Source organism: Macrobrachium nipponense, chromosome 4 (genome assembly GCF_015104395.2).
Source record: "Macrobrachium nipponense isolate FS-2020 chromosome 4, ASM1510439v2, whole genome shotgun sequence".
Lineage (NCBI taxonomy): Eukaryota > Metazoa > Arthropoda > Malacostraca > Decapoda > Palaemonidae > Macrobrachium > Macrobrachium nipponense.
This window is the reverse complement of record NC_061100.1, coordinates 13939234-13958039: the sequence shown is the minus strand read 5'-3', so window position 1 is coordinate 13958039 and position 18806 is coordinate 13939234. Positions and strand designations below refer to the sequence as shown.

The 18806-nt window shown below is 37.5% G+C and overlaps 1 protein-coding gene across 1 annotated transcript in view; it reads right to left on the bottom strand.

The window, feature by feature from the left end:
* LOC135210722 (mitogen-activated protein kinase kinase kinase kinase 3-like) overlaps positions 1-18806 on the bottom strand; it is a 365691-nt gene that overhangs the window by 125870 nt on the left and 221015 nt on the right. Inside the window, 1 exon segment of the mRNA XM_064243517.1 lies at positions 6851-6904. Coding sequence (XP_064099587.1) covers positions 6851-6904 — 54 coding nt within the window.

The window sequence follows — 18806 nt, the reverse complement described above, 5'->3', positions numbered from 1 at the left end:
TAGACAATGTTGAATCAACTTATACTGACCATCAAAAATCAAGCATATACGTGAGGAATATTGATGACATTTTCATGACAAAGAAGGATAAAAATGAAGCCACAAAATTGGCCAAAAAATCCAAGAAGAATTCTTCTCTAAATTTTACCGTAGAATTCAGTAGAAAGAAAACCCTTCCTTTCCTAGACATCCTCATAATAAGAAGGGCAAACACTCAACACCAAAATCTACACAAAAACAACAAACCTGGGGCAGGTGTCTTAACATGTGGGGAGTGCCAAACAGCTTACTAGCGTTTGGTAGTGGACGCCTACATTAAATGAGATATAACCCACTGCAACACATGGCGCAAAACACTGCTTGAATTCAAGATATACTGACCAAAGAAGTAAAAGGAATGGAATAGTTCCACACCAATGAAACCAGAAAACCATGTGACAACAATAAAAATATCATAACTTATCATCAAACTGAATACAAAGAGATATTTGAGGAAGAGAAAAAGGTGATCACCATCATACCAACATCATCAAGAGAGGAAAACACCTGACAGCTTCTCTCGTACTAAGAACGGTGTGCCAGTCCTCCAAAAAACCGTGTTTCTCAAACTTCCACAACACTAAAAAGATGCCTACAGGCCAGTAGAAATGATGGGTCCATCCACCAACACTACATAAACCATCATAACCACAACCTATGACTCAAGAACTAGCGGAGAATACAGATCTACACAGAACATAGTTGCCATAGATTAATCATAGCAGAATGTTTGCATTTTATTGCACAAATCTACATTGAACAGACGCCCTACAACATACAATGCTAACATAGGAAACAACTATAAAAATGGGAACATCTATTGAATCACACGCTTTCCCACCCCCTCTCCCCCAATAATTCTAGTCTTACTAACCCCATAATCCTTATACTACCAGCATTTCTAATTTTTTTGTTTGTTGCCACCAGAACAAGTGGTTTTTGTTTTCATTATCTTTTGCAAAGTAAACTATGTTTTTATTATCATTTTTTGTATTGTAACATATAACTGTACATAAATTAAAATAGTTTATTTTGCATTGTATTACTATTGTAACGATTTATTGTATTATTATGGTATTATTGAATTATTATAGTTGTGGATGCTACATATCTGTACACACAGTGTATCAAAAAAACAGGATGCTATGTCCAAATTATAAACTTTGAAGTGGTCACAAGTGACAGAACAGCTTGGTGTTGTTTCTCAATAAATGGAACAAAGAGTTAATCTTTGTTTTTTTGTCTATCAACTAAATTTGGAAGAACATAGGAGACTCAGAAAATACTGTCAAACTAATAAGCAATTGATCAACAACCAAAAAGCCATAGTATTCAATGAAATTTTATATATATATAGGCCATCGGAACGGAACCCTTCCAATAAGCGGGGACTGCCTGTAAGTATGTAGTATGTATGTGTATGTATGTATGTATGTATGTATGTATGTATTTTATGTATATGTATATATATATATATATATATATATATATATATATATATATATATATATATATATATACATATCTATAAACTGAATCAAGAAAATATGGAATGAGATGAATGTGGTGTGTTTCTCAATAAATGGAACAAGTTAATCTTTATTTTTTAGTCCATCAACTAAGTTTGGAAGAATGTAGGAGATTCATGAAATATTGTAAACTAATAAGCAGTTAATCAACAACCAAAAAGCCATAGCTTCAAATGAATAAGCAAGGACTGCCTGTATGTATATATATTGTATAATTTGTTTGTGTGTGTGTGTGTGTGTGTGTGTGTGTGTGTGTGTGTGTGTGTGTGTGTGTGTATGTGTGTGTATAGTATGTGTGTAATATATATATATATATATATATATATATATATAATATATATATATATTATCATACTGAATCAAGAAAATATGGGACTAGATGAATGTTAAAATAAAGGTAAATTCCGCCAATGAAAAGTGAAAGAATGGAGTGCTTGGTAGGCTGTTGACACATGGTCCTTTACTAGCAAAAGTATAAAAGTTAGGTTATAAGAAAGCTCATATAATTGACAGATGATGTACAGATGTCCTGAGGATGGGGATTATAAGGAGCAGATACACCTGGAATCAAACACTATTGAAGAATTAGTGGTCCTGTCAAAACAAAGCTTAATCTTTTGAGAGGTTTTCCAAAGGATTAGGCTCAAGTGACTCAAAAGCAGAAGGAGTCAATTAATTTCAACTTTAGCCCTGGCATGTATTATTTGGACCCCTGTTTTAGTAAAATGTTCATTAATGATCTTCAAGATAAAATGACTGACTTAATTACAAATTAATTACCTTGTATACATTTTCTATGCATTTACATGTTTAATATTTTTTTTAAATGTTCATTTTGCAAAAATTTTTATTATTTACCAAAAGGAGAATATATTAAGTACTGTACTTTTATAAATATGTAAACAGCTTACTCATTCTAAGGTCACTTTTTGGTGTTTCTCTTCCATGTATAATCCTTAATTGACTTCTCTGCTTCTGAGCCAGTTAGGCCTAATCTTTTGAAAAAACCTCTCAAAGATTTACCTTTGTTTGGTAGATCTACTAATTCTTCAACTGCGTTGGATTCCAGCTGCATCTGTTCCTTATAATCCCCATCCTCAGTGATACCTTTATGTCATATGTCAATTATAAAAGCTTTCTTATAACCTTACTTTCACAGTTTTCATCAGTCTTCTATAGCCAAACTAAAATTAAATGAGCTCTCTGGCGGGGCTGTTTTGGGTCCTCTCCACGTGTGTTTAACCTCCGTATAACTACCAAATATATAACAACAAGAGGGAAATAAAACAATTTCTCCCATTACAGAAATCAAATATCTTTTTCGTTATGCAGAATTCTAAGTCAATTATAAATAGGTTCACGATTGAGAAAGTTTTTTATGCAATAAGAAAATACGGAATCAGATTTTGGTGCTGTTGCCAATATTTCAAACAGTTCCATGTGAGTTTAAATCCATGTCCAAGGGACACTTTCAGTGGTCATGGTATGTTTGTAGGCATTTCCCCTTTCTACAAATATCTTGATTTCTCAATATAATAGGTAAAGAATAAATTGGTAAGCAAGGGAATATGAAATAAAAGCATAACATAGAGTAAGTTGGATGAGTGAGAAAATAAAAAATTGTATACAAACAGATTTCTCTCTCTCTATCGCTTTCTGACAAAATCATTCACTGGAAACTTAAGAAGGACAGCACTCCTTGTTATAAGGTGACAAAGAACAGTGTTTTTCAGTTCGTAATTCGAAAAACGAACAAGAATTATATCTACTATTTCTATAGCATTAAATAACTACTTTTAAGTATCTAATTTTGTAATAATGATAAATGTACAAGTACTGTTAAAATAGTTAATGTTAAAATAAAAAACTAGATTTAGAAGAGAGAACAGGGTGGAATAAGGGGATTAAAATTCCTGGGAATCAAAAACAACCCCTATAATCTTATAATTACAGCCTCAGGGTTTTTTTCAAAGACATTCAAAGCTCTGTCACATGTATAAAGTTCTCATTTTGAAAATTGGCAGCAGGGGAGCTCTTTAAACGCCACGGCAGAGAAGTCTCTTCATGGTGGTAAAACTATAGTAAAGTAGTGTGTCGAAAGGCTAGCAAACACTCCATTATTTCACTTTTTCTTTGTGGCCATTTGTCCTTTATATTTTTAATAATAATACATATGTATGTGTATATAGTATACATATGTATGTTTGTATATAGTATATATGTCTAATATATATATATAATATATATATATATATATATATATATATATATATGTATATATATATATATATGTATATATATATATATATATATATATATATCTATATTATATATAGTAATATATATATATAGATATATATATATATATATATATATATATATAATATATATATATATATATATATATATATATATATATATAGTATATATATATATATATATATAGATATATATATATAATATATATAATAAATATATATATATTATATATATATCATATATATATATAATATATATATATATATATATATATATATATATATATATATATATATATACTAAACCATATAAACATATAATTTCAGTTTCTTCCCACAAGTAGAAATAAGCATTTTTAACTAATATAATAAGCCTTTTGTTGTAATATAAATATAAATTTGGTTGGTGACTAAAGAATACTTTATTACAGTTAATTATTTAATAAGAAATCATTATTATTTGCAATAGAACCCTAAAATTCATAAATGTAATAATAGTACTAATAATAATATAATAGTCTCTTATCCTGACATATATCACTTTCCTTTGATGAACACTTATGATACATTCCTTTGATAATAATTCCTTTTATTACCCTTAACGGTAACAAAATTGTCTATAATCTTGCACTTCCTATGAAAGATGATTTCAATTGTCATTGACAACAATTCAAGTCTATGAAGACAAACTGGGTGTGTGCCTGACAGACAGAAAGTATTCAATAAAACTTACAATTAATAGTGCTGAATTCAAGATTACAATTACATTTAGTGATATTAGGAATATATATAAAAAAACCATGTGTTGCGTGTTTCACAAGGATGGAATTTTCCTATCATTAACTTTTGCATACCAGTTACTTCCTTTTATCAACCATGAATACAAAAGGAAGGCTTAAGTTAGTGTCAGGTTAATTACAAAATAATGACCATATACAGTGCACTATGAAAAGAGGGTCATGCAGCTACTTTTTAGTAAGAACTTAACATGCAATAAAATGTCAAGAGATGCATCTACAAACTAGAACTCAACAAAATCTCGAACACTACGGTGAAGCTATGCATGCTTTCATAACACTAATGGAATTTGGTTTGCAAACAACAAGTGTGTGCATTTTTACATAAAAGGTTGTACTAACTAAATATACAGTATTTCTGAGAATCAATTCACAAATTTGAAAAGTAATTAAATATATGAAGTAAGGTTACAACAAACTTAGTCGTTCCTCCATAAACTTGCAACTCTCTATACTGCACATTAGTTAAGTATTTCAACCTTTTACAGCCTTTCACAATTTCAACTACATAAGAATACTTAGCATATTTAGTAAAATGTAGGAGTAAACTAAAATGAAACTTCATTTCCTAAAATCAGTGGCACAATGACTAAAATTTCTAAAGACAGCACATTTGCAACATTTTGAATCTTGGTAATTTCAAGGATACTAATTTTATTTCATGCCTAATCATACCATTTGCTTAAATACAAAAGTAATTATTAAGAAAAAAATAAGTGGAGGAAGGCTTAAAACACCCCAGTTACAAGAGTATTATCTTGCAACAAAATTTTAAGATATTTAGGTTTCTAGTATCATGGTACAGTTTTTTTAAACTCACTGGATTTATAAACCCTACCTGTCATCACACACAGAAAAGAAGAAATTCTGTATTATATGTTGCAAAATAAACAGAAAAATCCACTTACAGAGAACCCAACCAATTTCTGAGTAAATCAACACTGCTCCAATCAATTACCAACTTATGACAGATAAAAGCCATAAACAAAATTTTCTCCAAATTGGTTCATCCCGCACACATTACAGGCTATTCATGGTATAGGATGGGCAGGTATAATACAGGCAACTCTAGTCCATAGAGAGAATTTACCCAATAAATCTAAATTTAGAAAGAAACATGATTAAATGCACAATGTGCAGAATAAATTACTATATATCTAGATGTAAGACTGAAAAAATACAGTATTAGACTTTATTTATGAATGAAAAGATAGCCAGCAAGAGCAAATCCAAATCTTAATTTTGTTAATTAATTTTAGTAGAAGTTACAGAACTTGAAGAAAAAATCAATACAGTATATCTGTTTACAGTATCAATGTGCATTCAACTATTCAAAATATACAATTTATAGTATTGGACTGCGTTTGAAAAAGGCGGTAACTTCTTAGTTATGAAAAATTAGCCCGATATGAAATTTCTATGGTTACAGCACAATGTAAAATTCCATAGACAAGTACCACAGATATCTTTATATACCTCACAAACTAGGTTGGTCTGCCTATTTTGTTCTTTTTACTTAATTTCAAATGAATTCCATTAGAAGGCCCAATGCCCAGTCTTACAATCCAATCACATCTGATAGTTGTTCCTGGCTATTTCCCCCTGAAGTAAATTTTGTGGTTTAACAATATGTTTATACCGAGCCAACAATTTGGTCATTCTTTTTGGATGGGGAAAAGCTTCACTTCTAATCAGCCACAGCAATTTCAAGAAATATTTTATTCAAGACCAACATGAAGTCATTAGGATAAAACAGTCTACGTACTAGTATCGCCAAGTCAAACTTTTGGATTATTAATGCTGAATCAAAGTTTCATTCTTACAAAAAAATATAGTAAGGGAAGTGGATGGAAATCTTGGATAGCCAATCGGAAGAGGAAAATGGACGAAAAGATGACAGCAATGCAGCTACACACCAAAGGGAAATTCCAAAAGGTCCTTGATTAATGCCTATTGTGCATATAGATATCACACTATAGGTGCTATTCCCATATGGTACCCTAAAGCAGGATTATACTTGAGCATTTCCTTATGAACCACATTCACTTATGATTAAATAAGGCTTAACACTCCCTACCAACTAACAACCAGAAATACTACCAAGTATTTAAGAAAAGAAATTAATTAAAAGTTAAATTAATAAATAATAAGCACCAATGATAATAGAATAATGAAGTTTCATATTCAGACACATGAGCACCTTATAAGGTGCAATTCTTAAACGTACTGCGAGGAGTAGGTCATGTCCACGTCCAAGTCAGAGAGACGATCGCTGTGCCCCCTGAAAATGGACGCCTCTCCTTAGCTTTCATACCACACAGCCATTCATGCATACATCTACTATTGCCAGGAACAGCAGTTCAGCTCTCAGAGGGCAAAGTTTTACTTTTAAAAAATTGAGAAGCCATTATTATTCTAAAACAACCTTTGCTAAATACTGTCCAGCCCAACCACATACAGTATTTTCTAATTTGCAATATAAAGATCTAATATAGCCATGATACGCTATCTCAAAACACCTCCTATGAGAGCATTGCCTGAATGTTTCTGAGCTTAATTCATCACACTGTTTTTGTAAAGATGGTATTTACATCACATAACATTTTAAAACATGAACTATTTATTTTCCTGTTTTAAGAGAAAAAGTCTTACTTTATCATTACCCTACACTACACAAATACAAAATTTCTGTAATAATAAAATGTCAAAAAACTAAAACATGAGATTCATAACTTTATACTCAACTTTATACCATGGTAAAACTCACTACATCAGATTTATTGGAGTTATTTCTATCCTCATTATCTGGTTACTAATTCCTGTTATATCAGAATTTTTCATTTCAGATTTGCTTAATACATACACCATAACATTATTTTTACAAAATAATCATTTACTTGTTAACAATTACACAAAAACATAATTTACTCTTGTTTGGGGGAGGATTCTTTTACTGCTTGCAAATTCTTTCAATACTATCGAAACACTTTTACATGTAGGGACATTGTTCCTCTATCCAAAAGTTACTTGGAAGTATTTTCTGATACAAAGACATCGAGATACAATAGTCTGATATAGTGATGTTTTACTTATGTCTAAATAAATATGCATAGCTAAATATATATTTATATACAGTATAAACATGAATATACCATACAGTAAAACAATTATTATTAATTTCCATACTGCATTAGATATTCATATGTTAATATTAGTAACCAAACCATCCACAACATTCATGAGTATTCTGTGATTTCATCTAATAGCTACTTGAAGTTTTGTGCAATAAGCAACAATTCACAGGGAACACTTGTAACTAATTTCCCAACTAATGGCAATGCCATTCAAATTTCTAATGAAAACTGCAGGAATGTAACATTTGAAAAGACAAAACTACAGCATTGATCACTTTTATCAATAGCTATGATAAAATCAGATAAAAACTCAAAATTAAAATGTTTCAGTCATTAAAAAACCAAAACTCAAATTTAAATATGGTTTCCGTCCTTAAAGAACCATCTTGCACATCAGGAATAACTGACTAAACATTAGTAATAAAAACTTATGTTGTAAAAAAGTGTAATGGAATTATTCTAAACTAAAAAATCAAACTGCAGTGAATATATAAAGCACACATAATACGTAGTATATAAACTTGTATATAAACTTCAACCACTAAGAATATGTAATATTTTAAAATCAAACATGAAGCATCACATTAGAAAGAGTTAAAGAATGCAACCTTAGAATTTTATTTTGTGCTCTGGTATAAGTTGCACAAGACTAAAACCTCAAAGAGGAAAAGTGATTTTCATTCTCACCCATAGTATTTTATATCTACACAGGTGCAACTAATCAGCAAGTTTTAAAGACAAAAGAGAGGTTCTTAAAAACCCCACTTAAGAAGTTACAAACTAAAGACTTTCCAGACTTTAAAAAAGAAAAACAAATATATAAGTTGTTCCTTCACTGATATCAACCACTGCCTTACTCTAGTAATAAAAACCCAAGTACTGTTATCATAGTACATAGATAATTATTTAACTATTAAATAATTTCCCAGACCACTGAGCAGAAAAACTCACTCTAATATAGTTGGCTTAAAGGATTTGTGCAAAGGTTACAAAAAATGTACAGCTTTTTTTGCTACAAAAAATGCACACCTTACTTATTATTGTTCAGCATCTTGAGAACTTAAGACAGAAAAACAATACTAGTACTATACATAGTGAGTTGTTGATAGTTAGCTCAACAATAAAAAAAAAAGAATGCTCTTTTCTAGTTCTTTTGTATTAAACTCTGTTCAATGCAGAGGCAATTATTATCAAGTAGCTTAACCAGACCATGGAGCTTATTTATTTAGCTCTCACAGGGTTGACCCAAAAGATTAGGATATTATTTATTACATTAAAACTCTTTTAAACTTTATAATTTGATAACTGAAAATAATGGAGATTTACCAAATTTCTTTAACTGATTTGGTCCCAAAAATTGACATTCAATGTTAGTTTTGTACATCGACACAAAAAAATATGAATTAAGTGTTCTTCTCATTCTGCATATAGGGAGTGGATCATGTGTACTATTCATCAAATATCTATGGGTAAAATGAGATACCAATTTTGCGTATGTGTTTTTTTAATAAGATGAATTCCATATTCCAACATGGACCTTTAAGCTTTAATTTGTTACTACCATAATCATTCTTCCACATTTTCTGCCATTTCCTGACTATTAATGGGTTTTGGAGATGTTATATAAGGACAACAGGAAAGCTGTGTGCTTGTGTCATAATTGCAGCTTAGGCTGCATTTTTGGCTTTTTCATTTCCTGGATTACTACATGAGCATGAATCCAGTACACTTCTATATTTACCACCTTTGTACAACCTGTGAAGTGAACATTTTATTTCTTGTTGAGGGGCACTTTATGGATTATCATCCTAGTACTAAAAATTAAACATTTCTGCGATGGTACATCTTCAGTTATTTTAATTGCTGATCCTACTGCATATAATTCTTCCATGAAATTAGAAACATTGTTAAGTGACTCAATTCCGACAATCTTTTCAATGTGCTTGATTCCATATCCCACTGTGGGTTTGATTTCCTTAAACTTATCATTGTAGCAATTGCTTCTTCACTTGATTTATCAGTATCTTCATTTCCTTTTATGCCTACATGGACAAGGATCCGGTATATTGCATATACTATTCAAACTTTATACAAAGTATGGAGAACATCTATTTAATAGTGCTAAAGAATCTGAATTCAGCACATACAGAAAACCTACGAACATTTTCCAGTGAATAAAGTCAACTAAGTCTTAGTTGTCCAAGTATGAACTCATAAAGGTACTGGCTGAAATTCTCTTTATGGCAGATGCATTTGTCATATACAATTCTCTTTTGGTATAACTTATAACAGAATTAAAGTGAATTTAATATTAATAGGTTACTATTGTCATGAAGAATATAAATAAACAAAATACATATACTAGCTCAGAAGGAAAAGGAATACTATAAGTAAAAACATAGAATAGAAGGATTAGTTACTATGTTGTGTTAAGCACATCAAGCATAAATAAGTATATATGTGTGAAGAAATAAATAAGAAAAACTTGTAAGGTGAAAATTATAAGGTCAAGCAAAATAAATATATATTATGTAGTGAAAGGATAGTAAAGAAAAAAATTAAGGAAATAAGGTAAATAACTTTAACTGTACTACAGTAAACTGCCAAGAACATAAAAATTATAAACTCAACAGTGAAAACTTAACAGCACAAAACATATAAGTCACACACACTGCATGTACACCTGGACTTTGGACCAGGTCATAGTTTAAAAATGATATTGTATTTTACAATAAAGTTTTGTACATACTTTACCTGGCAGATATATACTTAGCTTACGTCTCTGACGTCACGACAGAATTCAAAACTCGCGGCAAATGCGACAGGTAGGTCAGGTGATCTACCCCAACCCGCCGCTGGGTGGCTTTTAGTGTGGCAGGTGTGAACCAATCCCCCTTTCCAGTCATAATTTTTCTTCCACCATGTCCTCCTGAGGGGAGGCTGGGAGGGCCATCAATCGTATATATCTGCCAGGTAAGTATGTACAAACTTTATTGTAAAATAACAATATCATTTTTGTACATGAACTTTCCTGCCAGATATATACTTAGCTGATTGACACCCTTTTTTTTTTTTTTGGTGGTGGAGGGAAAAAGACAGAGGTAACAAGGAAAAAGGGGAAACAACATCTGTTGTAGGATACTAACACCTTGGTTCTTACTGATAAGGCTGAAGACTTCATAGTTACTGTCTATTAGTCTGCAAAGCCTGAAGAGCTAGCAGCGAGGGCGTGACCTACAGCTGAAAAGACTCTTTGGGTCTACCGAAGGGAGTTTGATATCCACTTACTCAGTAGAATCCAAGTCGGATCATGTCAATGGGGATTCGCCCTCTTAAATGACAGAGCCTGACCACTACCAATGCAGGGAGCTCTAGCACGAACAGATCACCTAACCATTCTAAATGTTAGCAATACGAATAGAAGAGATGCCTACCCGCATCCTCTTTCAAACAACCATAAAAACACAACACAAACAATAGGGGAAAAAATTTACAAAGGATATGCTTCAGCTCCCTGCCCCAGCACCTCGAATCCGCCGATACATACGGGCCTAACGCGAAGCACTTCTCGTAAGTAATCTTGACGTCTCTAAGGTAGTGGCTTGAGTGAATACTGAATTGCATCTCCAGAATGTTGCTTTCATCAGATTCTGGAGTGACATATTCTTGTTGAAAGCCAAGGACGTCGCAATGGCTCTTACCTCGTGAGCCTTGACTTTCAAAAGCTTGAAGTGATCCTCACCGCAAGCCAAATGTGCTTCCTTCACGAGGCTTCTAATAAAGAAGGACAAAGCATTTTTTAGACATGGTCTACTGGGATCCTTAACAGAGCACCAAAGTCTGTCCTTAATGCCCTTAAGAGACTTCTTCCTCTGGAGGTAGTATCTTAAGTCCTCACAGGGCAGTCCGTTCTCTGGCTCTTCCCCTACCAGGGGAGCTAAGCCTGGAACCTCAAAACAAAACTCCTTGGCCAAGGATTTGAGGGGTTCTCGTTCTTAGCTAGAAAAGAAGGAAGGAAGGAACAAATCACGGAATCTCCTTTGAAAACCTACCCTTCCTTCTAGAGCATGAAGCTCACTAACTCTTTTGGCAGATGCTAAAGCCAAAAGAACAGAGCCTTCTTCGTAAGATCCGTTGAAAGAAGATGACTGGGGAGGTTCGAACTTCGAGGACCTCAGGAAACGAAGAACCACGTCCAGGTTCCAGCTCGGAATTTTTGAGACGAGGGTTTTCTTGCAAGTTTCAAAAAGATCTTAGCAGATCATGTAGATCTTTGTTGTTGGAGATATCTAAATTCCTGTGCCTAAACACAGCTGCTAACATTGCTCGATATCCTTTGATGGTCGAAACTGCAAGACCACATTTTTCCCTGAGAAAAAACCAGGAAATCTGCGATTTGGGTCACAGAGGTACTGGAAGAGGAAAGCTTCTGGTTTCTGCACCAACGGCGAAAGACGTCCCACTTCGACTGGTCTGACCCTAAGGGTAGAGGTGCCTTCTAGCTGATGCGATAGCCTTCGCTGCCTTAGCTGAAAACCCCTTCGCTCTGACAAGACTTTTGACAGTCGAAGCCAGTCAGATTGAGAGCGGGGAGGTTTCTGTGATACCTGTCGAAGTGGGGTTGTCTGAGCAGATCTACTCTTTGTGGAAGAGCTCTTGGAAAGTCCACTAGCCATTCCAGTACCTCTGTGAACCAATCTTGGGCCGGCCAGAATGGAGCTACCAGCGTCATCCTTGTCGCTTCCGAGGCCGCAAACTTTCTGAGTGTTTGACTCAGAATCTTGAATGGAGGAAAAGCATAGACGTCCAGACCTCGCCAGTCTAGGAGGAAAGCATCGACTGACACTGCTCCTGGGTCCGAGATCGGGGAGCAGTAGAGGTCTATTCTCTTGTTCTTTGCTGTCGCAAAAAGGTCGATAAGAGGTCTGCCCCATAACCTCCACAGGTCCTGGCAAACTTCTGAGTGCAGAGTCCACTCCGAGGGGAGCACTTGATTCCTCCTGCTCAGAGATCGGCTCTGACATTCCTTTCTCCCTGTACGAACCTGGTGAGGAGAACAATCTTCCTTGCCTGAGACCACAACAGCAAGTCCTTCGCTGTTCGTACAGGGAGAAAGAGTGTGTCCCCCCCGCTTTCTTATGTAAGCCAAGGCTGTGGTGTTGTCCGAGTTGACCTGAACTATAGCATTTCGGACGTGGGGCTCGAAGGCTTTTAAACGCCAACCCACACTGCCATCAACTCCTTTGTTGTTTTTGATGGTGCCAGGACACCTGTTCCCCCCCTCCAGGTGCCTGACATTTCTCTTGACCCTATGGGTCGCACCCCAACCCGTCTCCGACGCGTCGGAAAACAATACTTGGTTCGGGTTTGGCATGTACAGAGACAGACCTTCTGCAAATCGGAGAGGATCTGTCCACAAGAAGAATCCGGTTCTTGATTCCTTTTGATATCCTGAAGGAGAATTCCAGGTCTAGAGAGACACCTCCAGTTCCGGTAAAGGAAGAATTGGAGAGGTCTGAGATGCAACCTTCCTAGAGAAACGAATTGCTCCAGCGAGGAAAGTGTCCCCCAACAGACTCATCCACTCCCTCGCTGTGCATGCATCTTTCTCTAGGAAGGTCGTTAGTTTCTCTTGCAACGAGCAATCCTCTCTTGGTGACGGATATGCCCGAAAATCCGGAGAAACCATCCGAATCCCCAGATATATCAGCTCTTGACTGGGGATTAATTGTGACTTCTGGAAAGTTCACCAGAAAGCCCCCAACGAACTTGCTAAAAAAAAAAAAAAAGTCCAGTGTCTTTGTAGGTCCTCAGACATCTTTCTTGTGAGCTTGCTCTGATCAGCCAATCGTCTAGATAGAGAGACAGCCTCACTCCCTCCAAATGTAGCCACTGCGCTACATTCTTCATTAAACCCAGTGAAAACTTGAGGGGCTGTCGAAAGCCGAAGCACAGGCCCTGAATTGGAAGATCTTCCCTCCCATCATGAATCTTAGAAACTTCCGTGAAGAAGGATGATAGGCACATGGAAGTAAGCGTCCTGAAGATCTAGGGACACCATCCAGTCCCCTGGACGAAGAGCCGCCAACACTGAAGAAGTTGTCTCCATGGCGAACTTCCTTTTTTTCTACGAAGACATTCAGGGCGCTTACATCCAGAACCGGTCTCCATCCTCCTGAGCTCTTGGGAACTAGGAACAGTCTGTTGTAAAAACCCGCAGAATGAGGATCTTTCACTAGTTCTATCAGCTTCTTCTCCAGCATAAGATCTACTGCTAGAGAGAGGGCTTGATTCATGATGGGGGTCCTTCCTTGTACTTGGCTACCAACTCCCTCGGAGTGTCTTTCGTCAACGGAGGTCTTGATAAGAAGGGAATGAGGTAGCCTTTGCGGACAATCGAGAGTGACCAGTTGTCCGCCCCTTTCTGGGCCCAGACGTCGGCAAACTTCAGAAGTCTGGCACCCACTGATGTCTGGAGGACTTGAATCCTACTTCTTCCCTCTGATGGATCTTAGAGAAGGTCTTCCCTCGTTTAGTGGTCTAGATCCTCTAGAGGAAGAAGCTCTGGCAGGAGGGACTCCTCGAAAGGGCTCCTGCCTAACTGGAGTCTCTCTCTCTTGGTTTTAGCTTGAAAGAAAGAGTGAGGCTTCCTGGTAAGACTGGGCTAGCATGTCCCGCCTGTGTAGCCTTACGCTGAAAGGGCACAAGAAACATCCTGAACGATCTTCTTAGGGAAGAGTTGAGGAGAGAGCTGAGAATACAGGAGAGAGGCTCTCTGCGCATGCGATACTGATTCGTCAGGAACGAACAGTACACAGATCTCTTGATCACTCCCGCTCCGAAAAGTGAAGCTATTTCACTCGATCCATCCCTCACTGCCTTGTCCATACACGTGAGAACACTGATAAGATCCTTCAGGAGAAATGGAATCCGGGGTCTGCGTCTCTTGGCCAAAACGCCCAAAGACCAGTCTAGGAAGTTAAACACCTCCAGGACTCGGAACATTCCCTTCACAGGTGGTCAAGCTCATTCATCCCCCATGTCGTCTTAGCAGACATGAGGGCAGAGCGTCGAGAGGAATCCACCAGTGAAGAGAAGTCCGAGTCTGCCGAGGATGGAAGAACGAGGCCCAAGGGTTCTCCCGATTCATACCAGAATCCTAGTTTCCCAGTAAGCTTAGAAGGAGGGAAGAGAACACCGTCTTCCCTTTCTCTTCCTTCGAAAGAAGCCACTCACCAAACCTTCTAAGCGCCTTCTTCATGGAGATTGCAGGCTTCATCCTGAACACAGATGAAACCTTCGAAGTTTTCGAAGTCGAAAATAACGAAAGAGGACGAGGGCGGTCGACAGGAGAAAGGGCGTCTCCAAATTCCTGAAGCAACAGGTCCGTCAACCGCTTGTATGAAGAAACGGAGGAATCCTTAGGAATTTCTTCTTCCGAGGGATCCTGTTCTTCTTCCGCCGAAGATCCTTCACGATCCTTACGATGAAAGGCTGTCTTGTCCTCAGCCGAGAGTCCATCCTTGGAAGAATGTCTGGAAGAACTCTGACATCTAACCGGGAAGTTATAACTTCCGTTGAGCTTCTGCCTGAAAACTCCTTCTTGTCAGGATGAGGGCGCATTCTAGGCTCTTGGCGCCTAAACGAACGCAGGGCGAAAATCTGGCGAAGAGCGCCTATCAGGCGAAGAGCGCCTATTAGGCGAAGAGCGCCTATTATGTGAAGAGCGCCTATTAGGCGAAAAGCGTCTATCAGGCTCCTGGCGCCTGTCTAAAGGAGAGCGGCTGCCTGGCGAAGAGCGCCTGTCCTGCGGGAAGCGATTATCAGGCTCTTGGCGCCTGCTGCGAGGAGAGCGAATCTCTGGTGACGAGCGCCTACCAGGCGAGAAGCGTCTGACAGATTCATGCGCCTAACTCGAGGAGAGCGAAAAATCGGGAGAAGAGCGCCCTTGAAGGAGAAAGAGCGCCTACCAGGCTCTTGGTGCCTGCTAAGCGAAGGGCGGCTGACAGGAGAAGAGCGCCTGTCTACCAAAGGGCGTTCTGGTCACAGGAGAGCGAAAGCCTGAAGGAGAGCTACCACTGCTAGGGCGACTACCAGGCTCCTGGCGTCTGCCAGCGGGAGAGATCCTGTCTCGAGACGAGCGCCCCCTGTCAGGAGAGGCTCGTCTACGGGAAGCATGCCCCTTGTCCGACGGAGAAACGATGTCCGCAGGAGAGCGCCTCGTACTACGATCCACTCCTGAGAGGGAGGGCAGTTGACTGACGAATAGCGTAAGCCTGGAAGAGAGCGGCCTGGACTTCCTTTAACCGGGAGCGAGACGTCCTTCCTACGACCAGCATTCACAATCAAGGAGTCAGCCAGAGCCGTAATCTGCGCCTGCAGACTACGCCAACACACGTGTAGGAGACTTAAACAAAGTCTTCACGGGAGACGCAGCTCGATCCTTACTAGGAGAGCGAAACTCCAAAGAAATCCTCGGTTTCTTGACAGTCCAATCCAGGATTTTCCGAAAAAACTTCAGGGCTGGAGGGGAGCGCGGAAAGAAGCCTGGCCAGGCTCTCTTCGACGGCCGAGAAGCTTCCGAGGAGCTCCAACCACGTTTTGGGCGAAGGAGAAGGCTAAGACGAGAAGCATTGCCGTAAGACTTCTCTCTTGGCGCGATCCAAGGTAGCCTGGGATCGAACATCAGGCGCTACCGAGGGGACGCCTGACCGGTGGGGTTCTCCTCTAACCTTCCTGCGGCTTTCGACTTTCCTCCTCCACTGGGGTCTGGGAGTCTGGAAGAGGTCTAGGCCTAGAAGCATTAGGGAGCCGATCAGACGCACCCTCCACTGCACTGGATCACTGCACAAATTGCTATCACTCTTACCTTCTAGCACTTTAATTTTCAGCTCCATGCTGCGAATAGTGGCTCTCATAGTGTCCACCTCCGAAGGCGCATCTTCGGGTTCGGTGCAGGAAGCAGGGGCTGAAACTGGTAAAGGCGCTACGTCTACAACAGGGTTATCAACTTCAAACTCGCTAGCGCGAGACCTACTAGAACTCCTAGATGAAGCTTTCCTAACCTTGTCCTTCTCAAGCTTTCTTACATAAGAAGAAAGCGCCTTCCATTCTTCTTCATTCAAATTACCACATTCATTACAAGGGTTAATAAATGAGCAGTCATTCCCCCTACACCTCATGCATACTGTGTGAGGGTCTACCGCAGCTTCGGTAGCCTCACCTTACAATCGGTAACAAAGAAATCAAACTCTGAACATAGTTGATTTCTTAATTTCCAAATCAGACATAATGAAATTCCAAGAATATCAAAAGAAAATATCCAAAAAACGGTCACAAATCGCAAATGCCAAGCCAAGGAGCAGGTACTTCACCAAAAGTCCGTTGAAACAATCCAGGGCGAAAACGAGTAATAATTCAAAATCGAAAGGTATCGACAACAGATGTAGTCAACACCGGCGACAGAAAAATTATGACTGGAAAGGGGATTGGTTCAGACACCTGCCACCCAGCGGCGGGTGGGTAGATCACCTGACCTACCTGTCGCATTTGCCGCGAGTTTGAATTCTGTCGTGACGTCAGAGACGTAAGCTAACGTATATATCTGGCAGGAAAGTTTCATGTACAAAATATAATTTTTAAGTGTACACAACCATTGCTAATACTGTTTCTTTACTTTTTTACATTAATTACAGATAGTACAGAATGAAAAACGTACAAGTATAGACAATGACAGACAACACAAATGTATAAGAGGTGCATGTATACATATAAACACAGTTCTTGCACTATCAGTCATTGTGTCCATTTACATTACCCAAAGGGTAAATGCAGGTAGCAGTACATACTGAATTGTTAACAGCACCTGCTGTAATAAACAATGTTTTATAAATGACATTTTGTGTATATACATAATTTAGAAGGCTTAATGTTCCTAGTCACTGTATTTTCTTTGTTTCCCAACAAGAGGCAGTTCAAATTTGCTGGTGACAAAGAACTTGCACAACTTATTAGTATTCCTCATGGATGTAAGTTATTCCCGAGGTAGAGTGAACTGGAAATTCAAAGGAAATCTGTGGTATTTATGAATATTACTGTATAAAAATGTCCTGGTATATGGGCCAAATACACATATAGTACATACAGAGTCCCTGGGTTATGGCAGCTCCAACTTACAGCGCTTTTTCAAATATATTCATAAAAAATCGGTTCCGACGTTATGGCACCGTAACTCAGATTAATAGGATTACAGTGCTATGCACGTTTTAATGAGGTAAGTAAAAAAGTTTAGGGTTCACAATGTTCAGAGTTACAGCTTTTCCGACTTATGTCATGCTGCTGGAACAGAACACCAGCCATAACCCACGGACTGCCTGTATAGATACATACATACATACATACATAGTAATCTCCTGAATTTCCCATGTCTCTGCTGTGCAATTCCATTAGTTTTTATCTAGAAACTACTTAAGAAGGATAAATTAATGACAAATTCAGTTTGTTTTACCTCAAGCTTACATTTCCAGCTGCAAAGAGAACAAGTGGTAATGGAGTAAACTAAGAACTTGAATCAGACCTCTGTAAATTTATATGAAAGGCAGCTTAATATGGAAATTAAGCTTGAAAACTACAAACAATGGTATGTAACTTCCTAACTCCTATTTGCTAATAGAAAATCTTAGGTTTTGCAAAGAAAACTCTTAAGTCACAGAATAAAATCAGAATATCAAATTTGCCCGAATCCCCCCCACCGATGTTTTTTTATTCAGATTATCTATCTTCAAGATAAATTTTCCCAATTTTTTTTTATTTTTAATTTATGATGGTGTGCTTACCAAGCAGAAGGTGAACATATGAGCAAACTGTCATTTTCCACCAGCTTCATTATCACATAAGACAAACCATGTTAGTTTTTCTATGTTAAATTAACTAAAATGCAACAAAATGCTCAACTGTGAACAGTCAAGAATAAGTGCTGATTTAGTAAAAAAAAAAAAAAAAACCAACTCAACTCAAAAAAGGAGACAAAAATATTTGCTGAAAAATCTA